The sequence below is a fragment of the Lepeophtheirus salmonis genome, chromosome 13 (genome assembly GCF_016086655.4).
Source record: "Lepeophtheirus salmonis chromosome 13, UVic_Lsal_1.4, whole genome shotgun sequence".
NCBI lineage: Eukaryota > Metazoa > Arthropoda > Copepoda > Siphonostomatoida > Caligidae > Lepeophtheirus > Lepeophtheirus salmonis.
This window is the reverse complement of record NC_052143.2, coordinates 24,426,554-24,448,049: the sequence shown is the minus strand read 5'-3', so window position 1 is coordinate 24,448,049 and position 21,496 is coordinate 24,426,554. Positions and strand designations below refer to the sequence as shown.

The following is a 21,496-nucleotide window of genomic DNA, read 5'->3' as shown; positions in this document are numbered from 1 at the left end:
TATCAAAATTTTCACCCCCCTCTACAAAAAAAAAATCCTGTGGACACCTCTGATGTTGTCCCCCGTATATAATTTATCTCTTCACTTGAAAATGCCGTCTAGATCAACAGTCATTTATAAAAAATGAATGACAGTTGATCTAGACTTATGTCAAGTCGAATCCAAGGCCTGTAGATCACGCCACAGCAATTTCACCTACCTGAAGTCCTCCGGGGAGAAGGAGTGGAAGCTCATGATAAGGGACTACATTGCCAGAGTGTCCTACACCTTCCATGGACGCTTGAAGGCTGTCATTGAGAGCAATAGAAACCAAATTACAAAAAAAAATCTCTGCCATTGTGTGCTTAATAAATTTAATTAAGTAATCTATCATGTCTGTCATGCAAAAGTTTACTCACATTGATTAGTGGTACATCTATTTCACACGATCAGGTATGTGTAAAAAAAAAAAACTTAATTTAGCGCTTAGAAAATGAAAAACGGCTGTTGTGTGTGCTCTTTCTTCTATATTGTTCATTATTTAATATGTAGATTTGAGTAGTTTCTAATATAAAAAAAGAAGAGTGAGAGGAAACAGCGAGAGTGAGACATATAGTTTACCTGAACAAAGACACATGCCACTTTCAACTACCTGTTAGATGATTTTGGGGGGGCGATAATTAATTACTGTATGGAAGAGGAGAACCTCCTACATTTAAAATAGCGTTAGTGTAGGAAAATATTGTAATTATATTTATTTTATTATGATTTTTTTAATTTACCCTAAAATAGGGAGTAATGGATACTGCAGTGGGATAAGTTAACTCCACAACAGCATATGCAATGCAATAAAAAACAAAAAACAATCTCAAAAACGTTTTTTTCTCCTTATTAAATGTTGTTTTTTCATTACAAAGTACTCAACTCTATTAATATGTGCTAAATTTCCTCTTAATTCACTAACTCCCAAGATCTCGCTCCCGCTTTTACTTTCCTCTCTTACAAAATCCTATTTATAAAAATATGATAACATTCAGATTTCCTTCCCATCTGATCAAGAAATTGTCGTTTAAGTCAATATACCTCATGTTTATATCTTTATCTTGGAACAAATGTGAATGTAACCAACGTACATTGAATTCAAGAGAAATGACATCTTAGAATATTACTTCTAAGGATTTTAAAATTTTTTTTGGGCTATACCTAAATCACAGTTCAAAGTGAAAATTGATTTTGTAGATTAGAATATAAATTAAAATTTAAATATCTGTCATAAATTATTTGACTCTTGAATGGGCTAAAAATAAAAATCTCTTAAAATATTCATAATTTTGTTTGTTTTTTTACATTGGCTCTTATTTATAAGAAAAGTAAAAAAATGTTGGAAATTGACACCTACTGTTAATTACCGATTAATATTAAACTGCGTAAAATGGGGCAATTTAATCCCGTATATCGGTAGAGCCCCGTGTATGTATGTATATTAACTTCTAATCTTATCATATATCCAGATGGTTGGACAGTGGACGATGTTGTATATAATTGGAAAGTACCTGAGCCTGTTCAGTTTGTAAAAAACCTTTTCCTTCCTGGTGGATTTGGCCTTCATACCTTTAGTGATGCCTACTGTAATGTTAAAACAGCCACGGGTAAGTGAGCCTCTAAATAAATCCTACCCTTCAATTTTTCATTTTATACATATGTTTGTAGGTGAGTATAGTTGTCTCACCGTCATTATGACGTTTCGACGTCAGCTCTCCTACTACATAATAACGATTTACATCCCAACTTTAATGATTGTCATGGTCTCTTGGATGTCTTTTTGGTTGGATCATAAATCCGTGAGTATTTGTTTATTCCAATTATAAATAGATATTTATAGCAAGTGCATTGTTTGAAAGTTTTTTGAGAGTCGATTTTCCAACTCAGTAAATGTGAAGGTGACTTTATATTTCAATTGGATTTCCTTTATTTTTATCATTAAACCTCATCAAATCTTTTTCAAATAATTTTTCAACCATACACAATTCCTAAAAAGATGATTTCCATCTCTAAGCATACAAAATATCACATTTAAAAAAACAATCTTATTAATAACTTTTTGTTTAGAAAATATAAATTATAAAATTGATAACAGTGAATATTATTAATTTCAAATTGTGACCGAAAAAATTCAAATTTAGATAACATTCGTATTTTGACAAAAAAATGATTTTTTTTTTTTGACAAATTTGACCAAAAAAATTGTCCGAGGGGTATAACCTCCTTGTAGGGCACGTACTTGCCATATGTAACAAACCTATTTTTTATTATTTTTTTTCCTTTTCTAATTTATTCACTCAAGTCTACAAAACACTTTTGTTTGAGAGTAAGGTAAAAGTTTCTACGTGATGCGCATTTATGTACTATGTAGATTTATATGGAATTTGATTATTACATCTTAATACAATTTAGTATGACTATGCAGTTCATTAACTTAATGTGTAAATAAATAAACAAATAATAGTGTGGAGAGAGATATACAAAAAAAAAACACATTAATACACGATTATACCAAAATCAAAATATATAAAGGAATGTTTACCAATAAGATTAGAGTAAAAAAGAATCACACATATATGGCTGGTTTTATTGGGCACTTGCCTCAGGCACAGCAGTAGCTACAATTTTTTAAATATATGTTTCATACATAGTTTCAATTTCTTTGTTGTAAAATGCCTTATTTAATCACAAAATTGATAATCATAACTATCATTTGATTTCGTTGCACAGTTATTATTCATTTATTAGTAATTTAACTTTAGGCATTTGAACTTTATAATGAGCCACATAATACTTATAATTAACTAATTAATATTAAAATACCGAACAAAATACATAATTAAAATATCAATCATCCAATCATTGCATTATACTCATTCCAAGAACTATAAATCCTTCATTTAGAATGAGTCATTTCATTTTGTACAAAATTACATCTTATACAAATTATATACACTAAGAATAAATTATTATAAAAATAGCATGAAAAAAAATAAAGAATTCAGTATTTTATTCTAAAAAAAGCAATTATTAAAACAGGTTATTATAATAATAAACCCTTTCTAAAATTAGGTTATTCCAAAAATGAAATAAAACACTCTTTTGTTAAAATATTTCTTTTCTTTCTACAAAAAAGGTAACATTAAAAAAAGAAAGAACCCTCATTTTATTTTCTAAAAAAGCGAAAATAGTGATTTAAAAAATAAAATTATGAAAGAGGAAAAAAGAAAAGGAAAAACGGTTGTTGCGTGTACTCTTTCTCCTTTTTCGTTCATTATTTAATAGATTATCCTAGTGTTAACTTCTCACCCTGAGGTAAGCATTCTTGACGATCATTGGTTTAAATTTCTTTAAAAATGAATTTCGACATAAAGAAATTTAAAGATAATAACAATATTTTTCCTACATTTAAGCTATTCTAAATGAACAAGGTTCTCCTCCTTATAGCAGTAATTTATTTTCTCCCCCCCCCCTTTTTCTCGCGCTCTTTTTTTTTACAAAAATATCAACTCCAACTAGTTTATTTCTTCATGAACTCCTTTTTACTTTTTCCAGGCTCCTGCCAGAGTTTCCTTGACCGTAACTACTCTACTTGCCATGTCTACAACGACCTCCTCCATCAACAACTCATTGCCTCCAGTTGCGTATACAAAGGCTATTGATGTTTGGACAAATCTCTGTGTCACTTTTGTGTTCTTAGCATTATTAGAGTATGCTTTGGTAAACTATGCGGCCAGGTGGGTATTTGTTTTTATATTAAAGATAATATTTTTTTACATATACCTACTGTACAAGTTTCAGTTCGTATAAGCAGAGTCTACAACATAAAATTTATATGTCTCACAATATATTATTTAGCACTCCGTTCGTAAACTGGGATATTACAGAAGCAAAAATTAGTAAGAATGCTTCTTATTCCTTTAAATCTACATTTAATTGCCAATACTTTCCAGTATTGGCCTGAAATTTTAAATCTGAATACAAGCAGTTCTATATTCATCTTGGGAAATAGGTATTTTTTAATTGAGATTTAGTTAATTCAATTAAACCTTTCGCATCAACAGGGCACTGGTGTCCTATATTTTGATTCATTTTCCATTATACTTTTAAAAAAATAATTTAGAAGGTATGCTAGTAAATCACTAAATTTTATAAAAACCCTTTTATCATAACTCCTCATCATAAAAGCTATAAAAGTCTTCAAACTATGCCATTATTTGGAATTTGATAAAATAACATTATATCTATCTTATGCGTTTCATGTATGGATATTTTTTATTGCATATTTAATATTTTTCTGGAATAAGGAATAATAAATCAAAAATTTGCTTTGTTTTGATCAAAAATGCAAAAGTTTTGGCAGTTTAACATCAATTGGACATTGCTATCCCTCTGGAATTTGAAAGGTATTTTTTTCTCTTATTTATCATATTTAAACATTTGTTCAGGATTAGAGAAGTATCTTTTGTTTTTTGTTCTTTTAAAATTTAGAGTATTCATATTAAAGTGCATTTTATTAGCGTTGATTACCGTTCACGCCCAGACATATAGAGTTCTTGCTGTTAGTTTTTCATGATAGATAGGTGTGACATCATTCCAAGCACTCTTCAAAATGTTCCACTTACTTATGGCGCACTTTTCTCGAACTTTTCTGTCTAGGTGTTCCCACAATAGCTCTATTGAGTTCAAATCAGGAGATTGAGCTGTCTTTTGCATACAAGATAAGATGTGAGAGGCTTCTTTCTTTTCCAATAAGTTTTGCAGAGCTTGGATGTTGTCTTGTTAAAAAACAAATTTCCTTCCAATTAATCTCTGTCCAGAAGGAATGGCCAGCATCTTCAGAATAGAGTGGTAACTATTCTGAAGGCCTGAGAGAAACATTACATATGAAATTAAGGCACGCCAAAACAGCTGTATTTTTACAGACATATACCTGAAAAATATTTTATGGATCAATTTTTTTCATAATAATTTTCATCGGGTTTAATTAAAAAATGAGCTGCTGTCATTATTATTTAACTCCTAAGTAGGAAACTTTCTCGTCTAATATATTCAAAATCAGATCGAACATTCGTGCGTTTTCATAAAAGATGGAGAGCCACGCTGACGATTTGTTGCAGAACTATAATTGTAAGTTCTTGTAGGATTCAGATTATAATTGTGGATCAACGTTGGAGTAAGTCTTGCTTATTTATTTATCCACCTCCTCCCTTGTCATAGCTGATTGTAGCTGATCTTATAAAACGTCATGAGGGGGGGCTGGATTGACAGTAGCCCTCCGCAAATTAAGGAATTTTTGCTTTTTACAAGAAATTGAATATTATTATTTTCTTTTTTTTTAATTTAACTTTTAAAATTTTTTCCCACAAAAATTATTTTTTTGTTGAATAACTGTGGATTGTTGAACATTTTTTTTTTTTTTGAATAACTGTAGATTTTGAATTTTTTCCCAGAATTTTTTTTAAAAAATCCAAAAATCACAGGTTTTAACAAAAAAAATTTGGAAAGAAAAATTTATACATATATATAATCCTGCGGACGCCCCTGTATCCTGTTGTCAATTTTTTTACTTCTTATCCTTTATCAATGTTCTGAACGTTGATTGGTTGAATTTGAATCAGATCTTGAGAATAATCAACAATTTATTAAGTAATAAATCAATAGTTTGGAAGAATGATACCAACTGATTTTGGGCTCTTTCTGTTTTCTTTTTGTTTTTTTGTTAAGAAAAGGTTGCGAGATAGAAGAAGGAAACAACGTAAAACATTTTACTGCGATCAAACCCTGAAATTTCGAAGACAATCAAAGTAAAAGGGAGCATATATCGTTCATATGTAAATACTACCTCGACTTTGTTTATAAATCTTCAATTTGTATGTATTCCTTTGAGGAAAAAGACAAAATCCTTTATACTTTTAGTCAAACTTTTAAAAAGGAGGTCCCTCCGGATTTGGTTTATTCCATTATTATTTGTTCGTCTGTCCCTTTCTTTGAAGAAGAAATCACAAAAAGCAATCCCCTGTTGATATTGTGAAATATTTTGTGGTAGCTTAATGGTTGGATTTGAAGCAGCCCTGGCGAACCATTGAACGTTCCTTGTGAGATCCGTATCTGAGCAAGACCAAAAGAAGTAATATAGCAAAATGATGATTCGTTTAAAGTTACGTATGTACTTGCATACATAAAAAAAGAAAGAAAGAGAGTAAAGATGAGAAGAAGAAGAAAATAGTATTTTCGCATCAGTGAACAAATTTTTTCTTACTTTATATTTCTGTGATTTATATACTCTAAAATAGCTGATACATAAAGAAATGAAATACATACTTACATAAAATATATTTATAAAGTAAAAGGAAATAAGTAGCTGTAGTAGCTTTTCTTAAGGTAGAAACGTCGTATTAAATCCTTTCTCAAGCAAAGAGGGTCTTTTTCATGTTGAATTATAGGTACATTCCTTTGAAGAGTATTACTATTAGATTATAATTGATCACTCCAACAACTCTCAAATTCTAACAGGGAAGATCATTTTTAACAAATTTATGGGCCGATTGTAATAGTGTTGAAACTTGATCCGAGACCGATATTTTTTTCGGTCCGCACCCCTTTGAACCTACAATTCGGTCCAAACTGCAATCTTAGAAAGAAATTTAATTGTTTTTTTTTAAATTGCTGCACTGATATTTTCGGTCTTATTCTTTGGACCGATTGTCTCCCCCATCCCAGTTTTTACAAGATGTTTATATATGAAGCTGTTTAACCTTCATATGACGTCATTGTATCGCGTCAGGGAAAAATGATAAGGGGAAAAATGTCAAGCAAAAATTGGCAGTGGAAAACATGATAGAGAAAAAAAAAGGAAAAGTGACAAAGTGGATAATTGGCAAAATTCGAATGGAAGAAGTGTTAATTACTTAATTCTCCGTTGTCAATTATAAGACCATTAGACATGATGGATTATTCATATTGGACAGAATACATGTTTTGATGATTAGAACTTCTTCCTGTGTCTAATAGAGTTTCATTGCTATCAATGTATTTTTTCAAGTTTTGAAATTATTTATAAAAATCCATACTATAAATTTTTCAATATTCGAATTTCTTTCTCGAGAACAAGTATATATGTATATAATACACAAATCCTGTATATATGTAGGTACTTATGTATTCACATACAATATATAAGTGTAGAGAGTTTTAAAAGCCTCCTTAAGAAATGAATATCTAATTAACTTAGCATACTTAATTTTCATTTTTTTGTGTTTTTTTAAAATGTTTTTTCTTCTTCTCTTTTGTAAAATAGGGCTGACGCAAGGGCGAATGCCAATCGAGCATCAATGGAACGACAAATGGAGAAGGATAGAGAACGAATAAACGATCCTGCCAATAATTTTCTAATTAAAGAGATGGATATGAGGCAGAATCAGGTTCAACTCATGTCTCGAGTAAGTTGTAGAAACACATTACATAATTATTACTATTTTATTACAAAACTAATTGCTGGTTAACATGGAATTCAGTTTTTGGCACATTACTCAGCTTTTATAAATAAAAAAAAGGCATTATGGAAATACTTTAATAGCGATGAGGCAAGGTATAAGGCATACATAGATCCCTAAAAAACATATAACATCTTAAAGCAATGTAAAGTATGCCGAAACATATCAAAATTCAAAAAAGCATATTTTTCAATAGATCTAACATAGGGTGGACCTTTAATACTTTAAAATGAATAATCTCAATTTCTTTTTTTTTCTATAATAAATAACTGAAAATTTCGCATAAATACTAATGATAATATCAATAGATGACAAAAAGAATATTCAACATTTTCGTCTCTTGTGAAAATTACAGCCTTGAAGGATGGGCTTCCTAAAGGGCATCTCTTCCAAAATGAACCAATTTTTAAAATCCATTGGGTTCAATTCCAGAATGGATAAAGGCTAGAAGTTGTTTAATCATAAGCTAAGGAAATGATTTTCAGTCGACTTTTGAATTATAACAATTTTGTTGAAAGGTTACCTGATGTGGGAGTTGGCTTCTGGCTGAAGGATTTTCTCCAAGATGCTCCCCACATACTTAATACTGTTATTTTAGATCCTCGAGGGACAAAGATAATGAACACATTTCGTGACCATCTGATGTCACCCTATACCATCATTGCTTCTGGTTTGTGTATTTAAAAATCCACCAGACCGAATCAGATCTTTTTTAAACAAAATCCAATCATTTTGAGGGTTTGAATATAGCCCCAACAAGAAAACTTTGGAGACTTTTAAGTGGCGTGACAGACTTCAACAAACTGAGAAATTTCTTGCTTAAGTTGAACTTTTCTACATTTATATGAGGTATATATAAGTTTAAAAATAGTTAAATTATTTACAGTATTTAGAGTCCACCCTTTATCTCTCAAGTTGTCCCAACTAGAGTGTGTCAACCAGGTATTCTTTGATGTCAAATCAAGTACAGAGTGCGACAGGGAAAAAAATATTATTTTAATTATGTGAAAATATTCCTTGTTGTACTCTGTTTAATGTGTCATGAAAAGGTTAATCGATTAACTACCTAAATCTCTTAAATTAACCACAAATGTATGATGACCTTAGAATATAAATTCATACGTGAATTTCAAAAGAAAACCAATGAACAAGAAAAAAATACTCTGAAGGTGTAAATTAAGAAAATGACTCAGCCTTGGGTGTACTCACCACCCTAAAAGAGGCGTAGCTATGGTACTCGCAAATGTTGAGTTAACAAGTTTCGTAGAGACTTGAAAAAAAAATTGAAATATACGCCTGGTTATCAACTAGCTCCATTCTATCGTACATAATTTTTAATAAAGCTCTAGGACAGTCAAAGTTTTTTGTACTCTGGCCTCTTGCATTCTTTTTAACATTAAGGCCATTATTCTCAGTTTGTTTAAGTGTGGCACGCATCCCAAAAAAATATATTACAAAAAGCCTAAACTTAAGCGGATATACAATTCACAGTAAATTAGGGTCAAAGTTAGGACTTTTATACAAACGGTGGACCACTTAAATGTGTGGTTTGTTCCTGAATTCGCCGGTAGGGATGTTTGCAAGGTTTCCTTAAAAGTTGATGAGACCATCCTCTATCTTTGTGTACCGCATCTTGATCAACTCCTGTCAGTTGAACACGAGACATTGTTGAATCTCATTAAATATTGCAATGGCCATCATAAACCACTTCTCCTAACCATTAACTCCAACGCTCACAATCAACTCTGGGGCTGTAAAAACGTCGACTCAAGGGCAGAGAGTCTTGAGAACATTATTGAAGAAAATGGCCTGATCATTAAAAAAGAAGGCGATGAACCAACTTTCGTAACTCAGCGAGCTAGCTCTATAATTGATATTACTATCATGAATCAGCATGTCTATAATATATTTGATATTAATGGTTGTCATGTAGATTTTCGTCCAAAAATGTCGGACCACCGATATATAGTTTTCAATTTTGGTAAATACAAGCCAATAGCTGATCAATCAAGGAACCTGAGGAAACCCGACTGGAAATTTTTTAGGCTTTGTACAGATTCTGCATTCCTACCTACAATACGTCCCTACGCTAGCACTATTGACCATTGTGCCAAATCCCTCTACATGATTATTAACAATGCGCTAGATATTGCCTGTTCAATTAAAAGAACTTCAAAAATTAAAACAGTACCATGGGGGACTAAACATCTTGCTAGATTGAGACATAAACTTAGCAAACTTGAGCTAAAGCGTAACAAATCCTCTCACAGAGAAGTGTATCTGATCACCAAAAATGAATATCGTGCAGCACTCAGAAAAGAGCAAAAGGCCTCCTGGAGGTATTTTTGTAGCAGTACAGAAGGACCAAGAGACATTGCAAGACTTATTAGAAATTCAACCAATCTTTGAATCAATTGGATTACTAAGAACAGATCAAGGATACCCTCAATCACCAACTGAATCTCTTTAAATACTCCTGGAGACCCATTTCCTGGGATACAAAATCAATTCAATAAACGTAAACCCATTGCGATCACCCGCCTTTAATATTGACTTAGTGGACGACAAAAAAGTACGAGAATCATGTAGGTCCTTCTGAGCTTACAAGAGCTCAGGACCAGACGGACTAAAGGCAATTATCCTACATCAGATAGAAAATATAACATAATTCAATACAATTCGGAACTTTATAAAGTGATTCTCAGTACATGCCTTACACCCCACAGCTGGAGAGAAATGAAGGTTGTATTTTTGCCAAAACCGGATAAAGATGACTACAGCTTGTCAAAATCATTCAGAACAATTACTCTGTGTAACTTCTTTCTTAAAGGTCTTGAGAGAATGGTTCAATGGAGAATTGATGAACTAATTCCAATATTCTCCTCACAACATACCTATACAAAGAGTTTATCAACAGAAATGGCTTTGTCGTAAGTTACGAATATCATTGAGAAATCTATCCATCAAAATAAATCTACACTCGTGTCCAGCTTTGATTGTACTGTTGCATTTGACTGTATTCAATTCAACCCAGTGAAACGTGCAATGGAAAAAATGGGAATATCAGATAGTATCACATTTTGGTACAGAGAACTCCTTAAAAGGCAAACAGTGACCGCTGAACTTAAGGGCGAAAAAATTAGCATAAAACCAACAGGGGGTAGTTATCAAGGAGGTGTGCTTTCACCTATGATATGGAACATGATAATGGACACTCTACTTGAAAAATTTAATAATATCGCAGTCAAGGCTGTTGGCTATGCTAATGACATCCTTCTACTAATGAGTGGAAAGCATCCGCGCACCCTCGTTAGCAAAATACAAGAAGCGATCAATACTCTTCTAAAATGGGGAACAATGAATGGTTTGACCTTTAACCCGGACAAAACTAAATCAGTTGTTTTCTCAAAGGCATATAAACTGCAATCTAAATACTTCCTACGATTAGAAATTCGTAGGAAACTCATAAATTTTTCATCGCAAATAAACTACCTTGGCGTTATATTTGATCAAGGACTTACTTGGACTGCATACCTCAAAGAAAAAGCTGCTAAATGCGGTCGTTTTTGAAACATGGCCCAAGCAATCATTGGTAAAGAGTGGGGTTTAACCTCAGACAAAGTTTTATGGTTCTATGAAGCGATGATAAGACCAATAATTTCTTAAGGGAGTCTTATATGTGGCCATACTATTATAGCAAAAAGAGTGCCGTAAAAATTTTAAATGGCTTTCAAAGAAAAGCACTTCTTGAAATGACCCACACACTTCAGTCCACGCGGACAGCAGGGATGGAATCATTTATGGGAATACTCCTTCTTGATCTTTATTTAATAGGAAGGCAACAAAAGCAAGATGGAGAACAAGACACTTATTACAGGATACCTGGGACGGGATTGCAACCTTCTGAAACGTCGTGGACACCACTTCTCCTGTGACAAAATACTATACCAAGCTCACCTAAACAAACCCAGTGATTACATTAAAGGAAAGCTAATTTGGATGGATGACTCTGAGGTTGATAATCCGGACACAATTATATACACAGACGGATCAAAGGATGAAGAAGGCAATACAGGTGCTGGATGGGCCATTACCAGGGGAGATGTTGTAAATCATCACTCGATGGCATCTTTGAATAAAGAAACATCCGTCTTCCAAGCTGAGGTTTTTTCCATAAAACAATTGGTAGAAGAACTTCTAAAACAAGAAAAAGCCTCGAAAAATGTTGTGATCCGATCTGACTCTCAATCAGCAGTTGCCGCTCTGATTAATCCACTTATCACAAGTGATGAAGTCAAATAGTGTAAAGAAACCATCAACCACAGAAAAAAAGATAAAGAAATATTCATTGAATGGTGCAGAGGTCACAATGACATCACAGGTAATGAATTCGCTGACTATCTTTCAAAAAGTGGAACCGTGAGTGTGTTGGTGTACCTCTCAGTTATATTAAGAAACACTTGATGACTTACTTGATAAAATATGGTGTAGTCGTTTAAAAAACAATCAGAGCATGAAACACACACATGTGATGATGAAAGAGCCAAGATCAAAACCAGTTAAACTTCGACGTCAATGCCTGAAGCTACTTGTTCAAGCCTACACAGGACATGGGTCATTCCTTGCTCATCTTTTTAAATAGAAACACAAGTACACTCTGCAATATCTGCAAGGAAGAGACTCAGAGTGCAGATCATATCGTAAATAGATGTCCTGGTGATAAGATTAGATGATTAGAAAGCAGAGAAAAGAGCATAACAAAATCCGCAGTAAAGAGAAAAAAGAAATGCTCGATACTTCAGGGGCCCTAAGGATTATATTTTGGGGGGGTTTGGGTTTTGGATTTTTTTACAAAAATATTAAATTTAATAGAAAAAAGTTTCCGAAAATCTACAGTTATTTACAAAAAAAGGAAAATTTTTGGAAAAAGAATTTCAAATATTAAAATCTTTTGGAAAAAAAATTCAAAAATCCACAGCTATTCAAAAAATTAAAATATTTTAAAAGAAATTTCAAATATTAAATTTTCTATAAAAAAACAAGAAAAACTTAATTTGGGGAGGCTACTGTGTAGAAGTAGATTGTTGATTTAAGAAAACCATCAAATGAGAAAGAATATTCCTAATGATTCCTCAGAACCGGCGATGACATCATAAACAAGAACTCTTAGGAAAGTTATTACCATTATAACTGAACAGTGATGTAAATCCGGTGATATTTTTTACCTGGCCCGGTTTGTTGGAATTGGTATTCTGAAGAGTGAATTTTATTATCCTATCCAGGTGTTATTATTTTTTTCATTTCTAAGTAGTGAACATTGGGGATCGACATAGGAGTATTAATTCTAGTAAATGTCCTTGTTTATATCCTCTCTTGTCACAGCTGATTGTAGCTGATTTAATGAAACGTCATGAGCATTATTCTTTCTCTCCTCCAAAACATTTTTCAAATTTTTAGTGTTCAATATTGATTTCGGTTTCTTTTTTTATTAACATCCCCATTACACACAGGATTTTCATAAATAATTCGGAGGGAGATCATTTTTAACTGCCAAAGTGGGGAGCAGATGCTTCAAATTTATCTAATATACCTAAATTTTGCCTACATTTGCCAGTGGGTAAATTTCAATCCATGCATCATTATTTTAAATGAGTATATTTCACAATACGAGTACACTCTTATTTAACACGTGCATGCAGTTTACAGTATACAAATAATCATTCTTTTAAGTCCTTTGCAGAGAGTATTTTTCGTGTTTTGTTTGTATAATCCAAATATTCCTAATGATCTTATACAAAATATATGTACATTGTACATATTTGCATAGAGATTTATTGTGTTATGAGAGGGCCTCATGCAATGATCCCAACACTAAGCCCTTTGCGTATGATCTACATAATATGTATACATATTGGGAAAATAAGTTTTTAAATTGCAGTATCCAGAAAAACTACTCTCTATCAAAAAAGGCAAGGTATGAAACTTTTGATTAGCAGGAGCAGAATAAAACTGTAACTCAGAGTTCAAAGTTATAATTTTTTTTTCTAAAAACATTATTTGTCGTCTCTTTCCTTTATAAGTTGGTTTTCTTACAGCTCCAGGATCCTGTTTTTGGAATTCCTTAGCCCTATCCCAGCTGCAATAAAAAACTTCAACAGTAAGTGAGCAGAGTGTTAATTTTTAGTGGAGCTGGGTATTGTATGATTGTATCCGACCCGTCAACTCACTATATATTTAACGACACAAAAAACTTGGTTCGTAGGCATAGAAAACCGAGTGTCACTCAGAACTCATTCAAAAGCTGGGAACTCGAAAAAAAGTTCAGAACCCGTCAAAACATTGGAACTCGTCAAAACTTGGGATTCTCCGTTTTTCTTTTTCGATCCCACTATAACATGTAAATATTTTTAGACTGACTTCCTTTCTCTATGAAAATTTGAACTTATGTTTTCCCAGAAACAACAATAGTAGAAACATATTCATTTATGTGCAATGTGTACTCTTAGTCCTAGTTCGTTTGAAAAGTAATCTTTGTTCGATTTTTTAAACTAGCTCCTAGTGGAAGTAATTGACATGTCTTGGAATTACGCTGTTTTTTAAGCAAACACTCAAAAAGTTATCGTCAGACCAATAGACAAACGAAAAATTTGACTGCATTAATATAGATTAATTAATATTTCTAAAGGCATGAAGGAGAGCCAATATTAAACATAAATTTGAATAGCCAGATTTGATTTTCAATCTACTAGGTAAAAATTCGTTTGCAAATCCCTTCAGATTTAAGCTTAAATATATTCCCCTAACACTTGCAATATTTCAATGCTAGAGTATTATCTTCATTGTTTAAATATTAGTTAAATTTTAGAGTAAACTAATTGAATTAATTTTTTAATGAATCTTGGAAAATTAATTACTAAAACAATTTTTAAATTACAAGCTTCAATAATTGTTTAGAAAATATGATTTTTTTTGTCTGACAAGTTTTTTAGCGAGCAGAAGTTGTAGGATGAGTAACGAGAATTCAGACAAGTAACGAATATTCAAGCGAATAACGAGTAAAGCTCATAATTCTTCGAATATTTGTTTTAGAAAATTCAGGAAATTATATTCCATACAAACAGGTCGCATGTACCTTATACGAGTGCATAGTACCCCATGTTCCAACAGTGGCCCTGAAAACTAGTATAAAGGGAGCTTCAGTTTAAAATGTATTAGTCTTGGGGGGAAGCTTTGCATAGTGAAGTTTGGGAACCCTTGGCTTAAGAAATATGATAATTATCATATTATATGGCCCTGGCAAGCTTAGTAGCGCACCTGGATTCATAATCTACACCAACCTTTCCTTCTTGTATTTACACTCTCTGGTACCTAAAACCCCTTTTCCAGATCTATAAAAAGCCCTTAGCTATTTGGAACTCATATACAACTGTATCACAATGCAACGTACAAAAGATTATTGGAATTACACACAAAAAAAAAGACTTATTGATTAAAGCTAATTTATTTTTACGATATACATTTTATTTTCGTTATATGTATATTCAATATTCACAAGAACCGATAGGTAATATATAGCAGTCTCGGTTCGAATTTGTCGGTTCCGGTTCTAGCAGTTCAAGAACTAGAACTTAATGACCGCTAAGGTCCAAGACCTTGACCTTGACCATGTGTTATAAATGAAAGATATGTCAATGTTACTTTGACAAGGTTAGTCAGTAAGCATTTTCAGTTCTCACTGAAAATTAACTAACATAACAGATGATGACACCATTGGGACCCCAAAAACAGGAATATAACTATAGGAAATAATTGAGTAACCTAAATATACTGTTAATAAATAAGAAATCAATGGAAAAAATCAATTTAAATGACTAAATTTTTCACCTTTTATATACTAAATTTACACCTAAAAAAACTCCCAATAATGTCACCAGAAAGAATAATTTAATAACAAATAACATTGTGATATATGACGTTTGACAATATTTGCATGAGTAATAAGTTACTTAAACTACTACATATCACGACCTGCTTTTCTGTCCAATCTTATTGCTCAACCTCGACTGTCAAAAGGGAAAGACAATTTTAAAAAAACAACATATGATAGCTAGTCTTCTGGATTTTCTTGTTTATAGTTATTAATTATTATATAACATTAAATTTGTATTTTATTAAAATAAGCATCAATGACACAAATTCTAAACGAAGGCCCTTGATTGATGAAAATTATTATATTTTTTTTAGATAATAATACATAGAGTCCGCTGCTTTATATAAGACAAGAGCCAACTCATAAAAATTAATTAAAACGTCTGAAAGGAAAATACACTACATTTTGTTATTTTCAAAAAACAAGCAGTGTATTACTCCAGAGAAAAGTAATTTCGTTTTATATTAACTTGAAGAAGCGAAAGTAATAATGTTATTTAATATTCGTGTAAATATTCAAGTAATCCTAATTTTATGAGGAGAGTATTTTTTTTTTTTCAAAAAGAAGAAAAATAAAGTGAAAATAAATCAATACTAATTTATCCAATAGATAGATAATATAAATATTTGTCACGTTATCTAACCATCATTTACAACCTTTATGGTTTTCTGATTGTTCAAGTCATATATTGTGTTCTTCTCATAAGATGTTTGTCTTCCAATAATATAGTTAATTTTGGTTAACGATTTGGAATATCATTCAAGCTACGTATTTATACCCCTAAAAGTAATTTGCAAAGAATTCAATACACTTCCTTGAGAACTTATGGCTTTTTCTGAAGAATCAAAGCATGATATAGAAAAACTAAAACTTGAGACACCAAAAAAATGTTATTTTAAATAATGCCAAAAATAAAAATGAAAAATCAAGTAAATAGATTTAAAAATAATTAGAAATAGTATATTTATAAAAGAAACGGTACTTTTTAGGTATAAAAGAATGAGTTTTAATGGCGTCAATCAATTTTTGTTAATGACCGTATTTTTAAACCTTATTAATATTTATTATTATTATGGCAGCGTTATTTGAATAAAAAAATTATTAAATCAAAACTAACACTTTTGACAGCAAAATATATTAATTCTGTCATCCCATTTTGCAACATTATTATCACTGCAATGATAAAGGTAATGATAATACAGATGTAAAATATATGATATAAAAAGTTAATTTTCTCGAGTATTAAGTTTATCGATAAAATGTTTTAAATGTTCAATAATGATGGATTATAGAAACTTATGTGAATTAGATACACAATGAACTTGGACTCATATTACGACTAAACAAGGTCGTCCACAAAATTATGATTTGGGAGAGCTTGGTTTTCAAAATTAAATTTTTAGGAAAAAATTTCTAAAATCGATGCTATTCGCAGAAGATAAATTGATGGGAAAAAAGTTTGAAAAATTAAAATTTCAAATATTATATCTTTTCAAAAAGATTTGAAAAATTTCAAATATTAATTTTTTCAAAAATTTCAAATACTAAACTTTGTAGAAATAAATTTCTAAAATACACAGCTGTTTGTACAAAAATTAAATTTTTTAGAAAAGAAATTAAAAACGTAAATTTCAAAAATCAAATTTTTTCACAAGAAATATCAGAGATTAAATGTTTTGGTTTGCTGGATAATTTGCCCGAGTGAAAAAAAATTACCCTTATTTTTCCCGTAAAAATTTTTCATCCTGACCAAAAAAAATTCTAGTCAAAAGTAAAAATTCCTTAATTTGGGGTCTACATTCCCTCCAGCCCACCCCTGCTAAATGTATGAATAAATATTTTAGTTTTAGTTGACGATATTATTAATAAGTAACGGTAATCGAGCGTGAACCCTTCTTCATCTTTTTTTCTGATTGATGATTTAGTGAACAATTTCAAACGGAAAAGTTGCAAGAACAAAATATTCAGTCTCATCTTTTAAATTCGAAGCCAATTATTATTCTCCATTTTAAGCCTAAGGTCTATTTTTGGTGGAACAACGGAGAAAGTGTCTCATTGTTCTATGGACCCTTATCAATTGTTTGTATTGTGGAGTACGATTTCATAGTTCTACTTTGTCTCTTTGTCCGATACTCAAGCAGACATTGATCTAAAGACAAACTCAATGGAAATTGGGAAGGGTCCATAAGGTAATGAAGCATACTTCTCCTTTGGCGGTACCTCCACCAAAAATTGACCTATTAATTATCGAAACACATTATTAAATTATTCATCATTCAGAACTGCACATATATTTTTGGTTTGGTAATATGTATCAACCACAAACCAACACAGCATGGCATAAATTATCATATATATTTTTAATCATTTAAGGCAGTGGTCGGGGAAGTGGTGTAAATTACCCCAAATGGTGTAATTAGTAATAAAATTTTGGGGTAATGGGAGTACTACTTCCTAGTGTTACATTTATTTAGAAAAATATATGTATCTAAATATTTGGAGCGGAATTAATTAAAAATATTTCTGTAAGTTACTTTCCGAAATTCATTAATATATTTGCTAGATGAAGCACACTATTTGTAGATATTCCATTAATTAAGATTTAAACTTCTTAATCATTAAAAATATCGACAAGACGTGATGACGTAAAAAATTATCATTTCTCTTTACAAATTGCAACAAGGCAGGTTTTTTTAAGTAACCCTCTGTTTCTTTTTCTGGTGACGTCATTGGGTGCATTTGTTTGGTTAAATGTAGTCATTTAAATTTGTTTTTTTTGCAGTGATTCCTTATTTTTTAAGGCTGTATTTAGATTTTTCTATTATTTTCTATCGTTATACTCCTGCATTTGGGATTGTAATGATATTAAATTTTCAGTGTGCGAATCAAATCGATGCAGACCAACCTTGTTATAATAATTGAAATGAAAGAAACAGCTCTTTCTTATTAATTTTTTACTTCAAATTGAAACACAACTCTATCCAAGGGACGTATGATATTTACTAAACTACCTTTTTCCTCGCTTTTTGAGGTCAAAAAAAAAATTAATTTAGAATTTTGTAACTTGTTAAAATCTGAATATTTGTTGTTCTCCTCGATTTTATTTTCGTCATGTACATATGATCAAATAAATCTCTTTATTTTAATATTTTCTAGGACCCTTTGATCCGTCGTATTGAGGGCTCTAACATGGTTCGTGAAAATAATAAGCTTCTCTTCTCAGAGTTACCTCGAGATCGCTTTGGTCGTTTTAGAATAGATCAAAATGGGCCGGATTTTACTCAAGGGAACCCAATGACCGTCAAGAGTGTCCTCACCTCCATCAATACACGTGTTCAATCGGAAGCCAAGCGAATAGACGTCATATCAAGAGTCATCTTTCCACTTTCCTTTGTGGGCTTCAATGTCATGTACTGGTCTTACTATCTTACAAGAAGTCATTTTAGCTCTTAAAAAGTGTTTTGGCGGAACCCATAACCCATAAAGATGATGTTTGGACAGGGATTGATGAATGAATGGTTATGAGATACACAAGAACCTACTCCGCACCATACACATATCATTCTTGGTTGAGAATCTGACTCTAACTTAACTTCATAACGAATATATAATTATTCGCCTATTTCTTTAATAGTGTACGTAGTTGTTCATTTCAAACTTTGTTATGTTACCTTTATCAAGAGCATAATATGTACAGCCATAAAATTATGTATCTCTATGAATGCTTTCACGTAGATTAAAAGTTAAGACATAGAGTCTTGCTAGTTATCATTATTAATAATATCTTTATTACTACATACATATTTCAAATACACTCTAATTGCTAATACACTTCAAGTTACAACGATAAACACATCAATATTTCTATTTATTTCCTGGGAATATACATCATTACTATAAATCCTTCAGAGAATATATTTGGTTTTGAGGGGGTTTTCAACCATTTTACAGGGTTGGGGACTTGGACCAGTGGCTCCGTGCTGGATATAATTTTTTAAATATATTAAAAATACCTAAATGATAGAAAGAAATATTAGTATCTACAAAAAGGTAATTAAATAAAATATGGAGTTCATTGTATAAGTATAAGTTTACCATCACGTCATACTTTCTCTTTCTATCTAGAAATTGGAGACAGCTGCAGGAGATAGTTGAATTTCAATCATTGCAACCTTTTAACAATAAGGAAATTATTTTCCTAAGTAAACGAAGCAACGCTTTGCAAAACACGAGAGGGAAGTACCTCTACTCAATTCATCACAATTACTCGAATAATTTGTAGGATTTCCTCAGTACCCTAACCGAATACCTACTTCATGAGAGACAAACTCACAACTTCCTCCACTTAATAATACTTGCAATTTACTTTCATGATCCTCCAAAGTGCTAATTGTCAGAATATTTCGGGAAAAAAAGAGATCCCTCTTCTCCTAATCTAATAATATGTTATTCGCTTTTTTTTTATGTTCCTTTAATTGGTTAGATGGAGTTGCACTGATTCAATATTCTTTTTGTATCAAGACGTATATTTTCATCTTCTGTTATTTAATCAAAAAATGGTCACTCTAATTTATATGCATACAGGTAACTGTGGTAATTTACAGTTAATTATAGAGTTACATTGCTTGGACATTTTTACATTAAAGTATGTTTGTATTACTTTTACCTCCGCAAACGAAGTGTTTGCCTCTGTTTGTTTGCTTGTTTGTCTGTCTGTTGTTATCAAGGACTACGGAAAAAGTTACAAATCGATTTTTTTTTTCATGTTCCTCTAATTGGTTAGATAGAGTTGTACTGATTAAATATAAGTCAACATTATAGTATTAAAATTACTCCATCTAACCTAGGGATCTTGTTTGAAGTCCATTTACATACATAAAATATTATATATTTCTTTCTCTAAGGATCACCAGAGATCGAACGCACATTGAGTTCAAGAGAGTAATATCCCCCGAGCACACGTTGTCACTGAGCTATGGCGATTGCATTTCGCTTTTGCAAAGTTATTTCCTTATTATTAAAAGATTGCGATAATTGAATTTCAACCATCTGCTATATCTGTCTCCAATTTCGATATAGAAAGAAAAAGTATAACGTGATGGATAATTTATACAATGCACCTGAAATATGAAAACAATTTATTAAAAAAAAACCTTTTCTAAAAAAAATCATTCTAAAAATAAAACATTAGTTTCTAAAAAAAACATTGAAAAGAAAAACAAAAATTTTTTTTTTTTTTTTTTTTTTTTCAAGTGAAAATATTTTTTTAAAGGGAAATACATAAAAGGCCTAACACAATTATCTTTTCCCCGGGGTGTCCGCAAGATTTTATTTTGAAGGGCTTCATTTTTTTTTTTTTTTCCAAATTAAAGACCAAGTACTGGGCCTGAATTTGACCAAAATACTTTTTTCAGAAAGGAAATTCTTTAAAAAAAAAATCTCCCTATTTTTTTCACAAAGCGAAAATTTTTGCCTGATAGAAACAAAAAATCCCTTGATTCAGGGGGAAGGCTACACCCCCTGCGAACACCCATCTTGCTCCATGCCCTGCTTATACTAAAACCCGTCCTGATTTGGACTCAACACTTGCAACACAACTTAAAGACTGTAACTCTAGTTAGATTTCAAAATCTAGGTAATACTGAATTCAAGACAATTAATAACAGTATGGACTTCATATTATAATAATTGCATTGAAATGAACTCTAAAAATATATTAAGGCTCGAAATGGACTGCATAAAAATATTGAAGGACTTCTACTTCATTTGGACTAGTGAGCAAAGACTTAAAACTATACTTGGATAAATAGAATGATGGATTTTTCCTATTTCTGCCACTTTATGACACAAATTATATTGAAATTAACTCTTATTGAAGACTTGAAATTTGTACGAGGATTATATTGTCTTCTCCAAAAAGGAATCTTTAACAACTTACAGAGGGTTAAATGTGATTTCAGGGTATCCTTTATTTAAGTGTATGATTTAGTTACACTTCAATATACAATTTGCACAATAAATGATAAACAAATGTTTATGAAAGCTCAAT

The 21,496-nt window shown here is 31.3% G+C and overlaps 1 protein-coding gene across 1 annotated transcript in view; it reads left to right on the top strand.

The window, feature by feature from the left end:
• LOC121128016 (glutamate-gated chloride channel) overlaps nt 1-19,303 on the top strand; it is an 80,579-nt gene extending 61,276 nt beyond the window's left edge. The window contains exons 8-12 of the mRNA XM_040723594.2: nt 1,491-1,628; nt 1,690-1,820; nt 3,577-3,758; nt 7,322-7,463; nt 18,604-19,303. Of these exons, the coding sequence (XP_040579528.1) occupies nt 1,491-1,628; nt 1,690-1,820; nt 3,577-3,758; nt 7,322-7,463; nt 18,604-18,900 (890 nt within the window). The 3' untranslated portion in view covers nt 18,901-19,303. The remainder of the gene's footprint in view (nt 1-1,490; nt 1,629-1,689; nt 1,821-3,576; nt 3,759-7,321; nt 7,464-18,603) is intronic.
• The last annotated feature ends 2,193 nt before the right edge of the window (nt 19,304-21,496 follow it).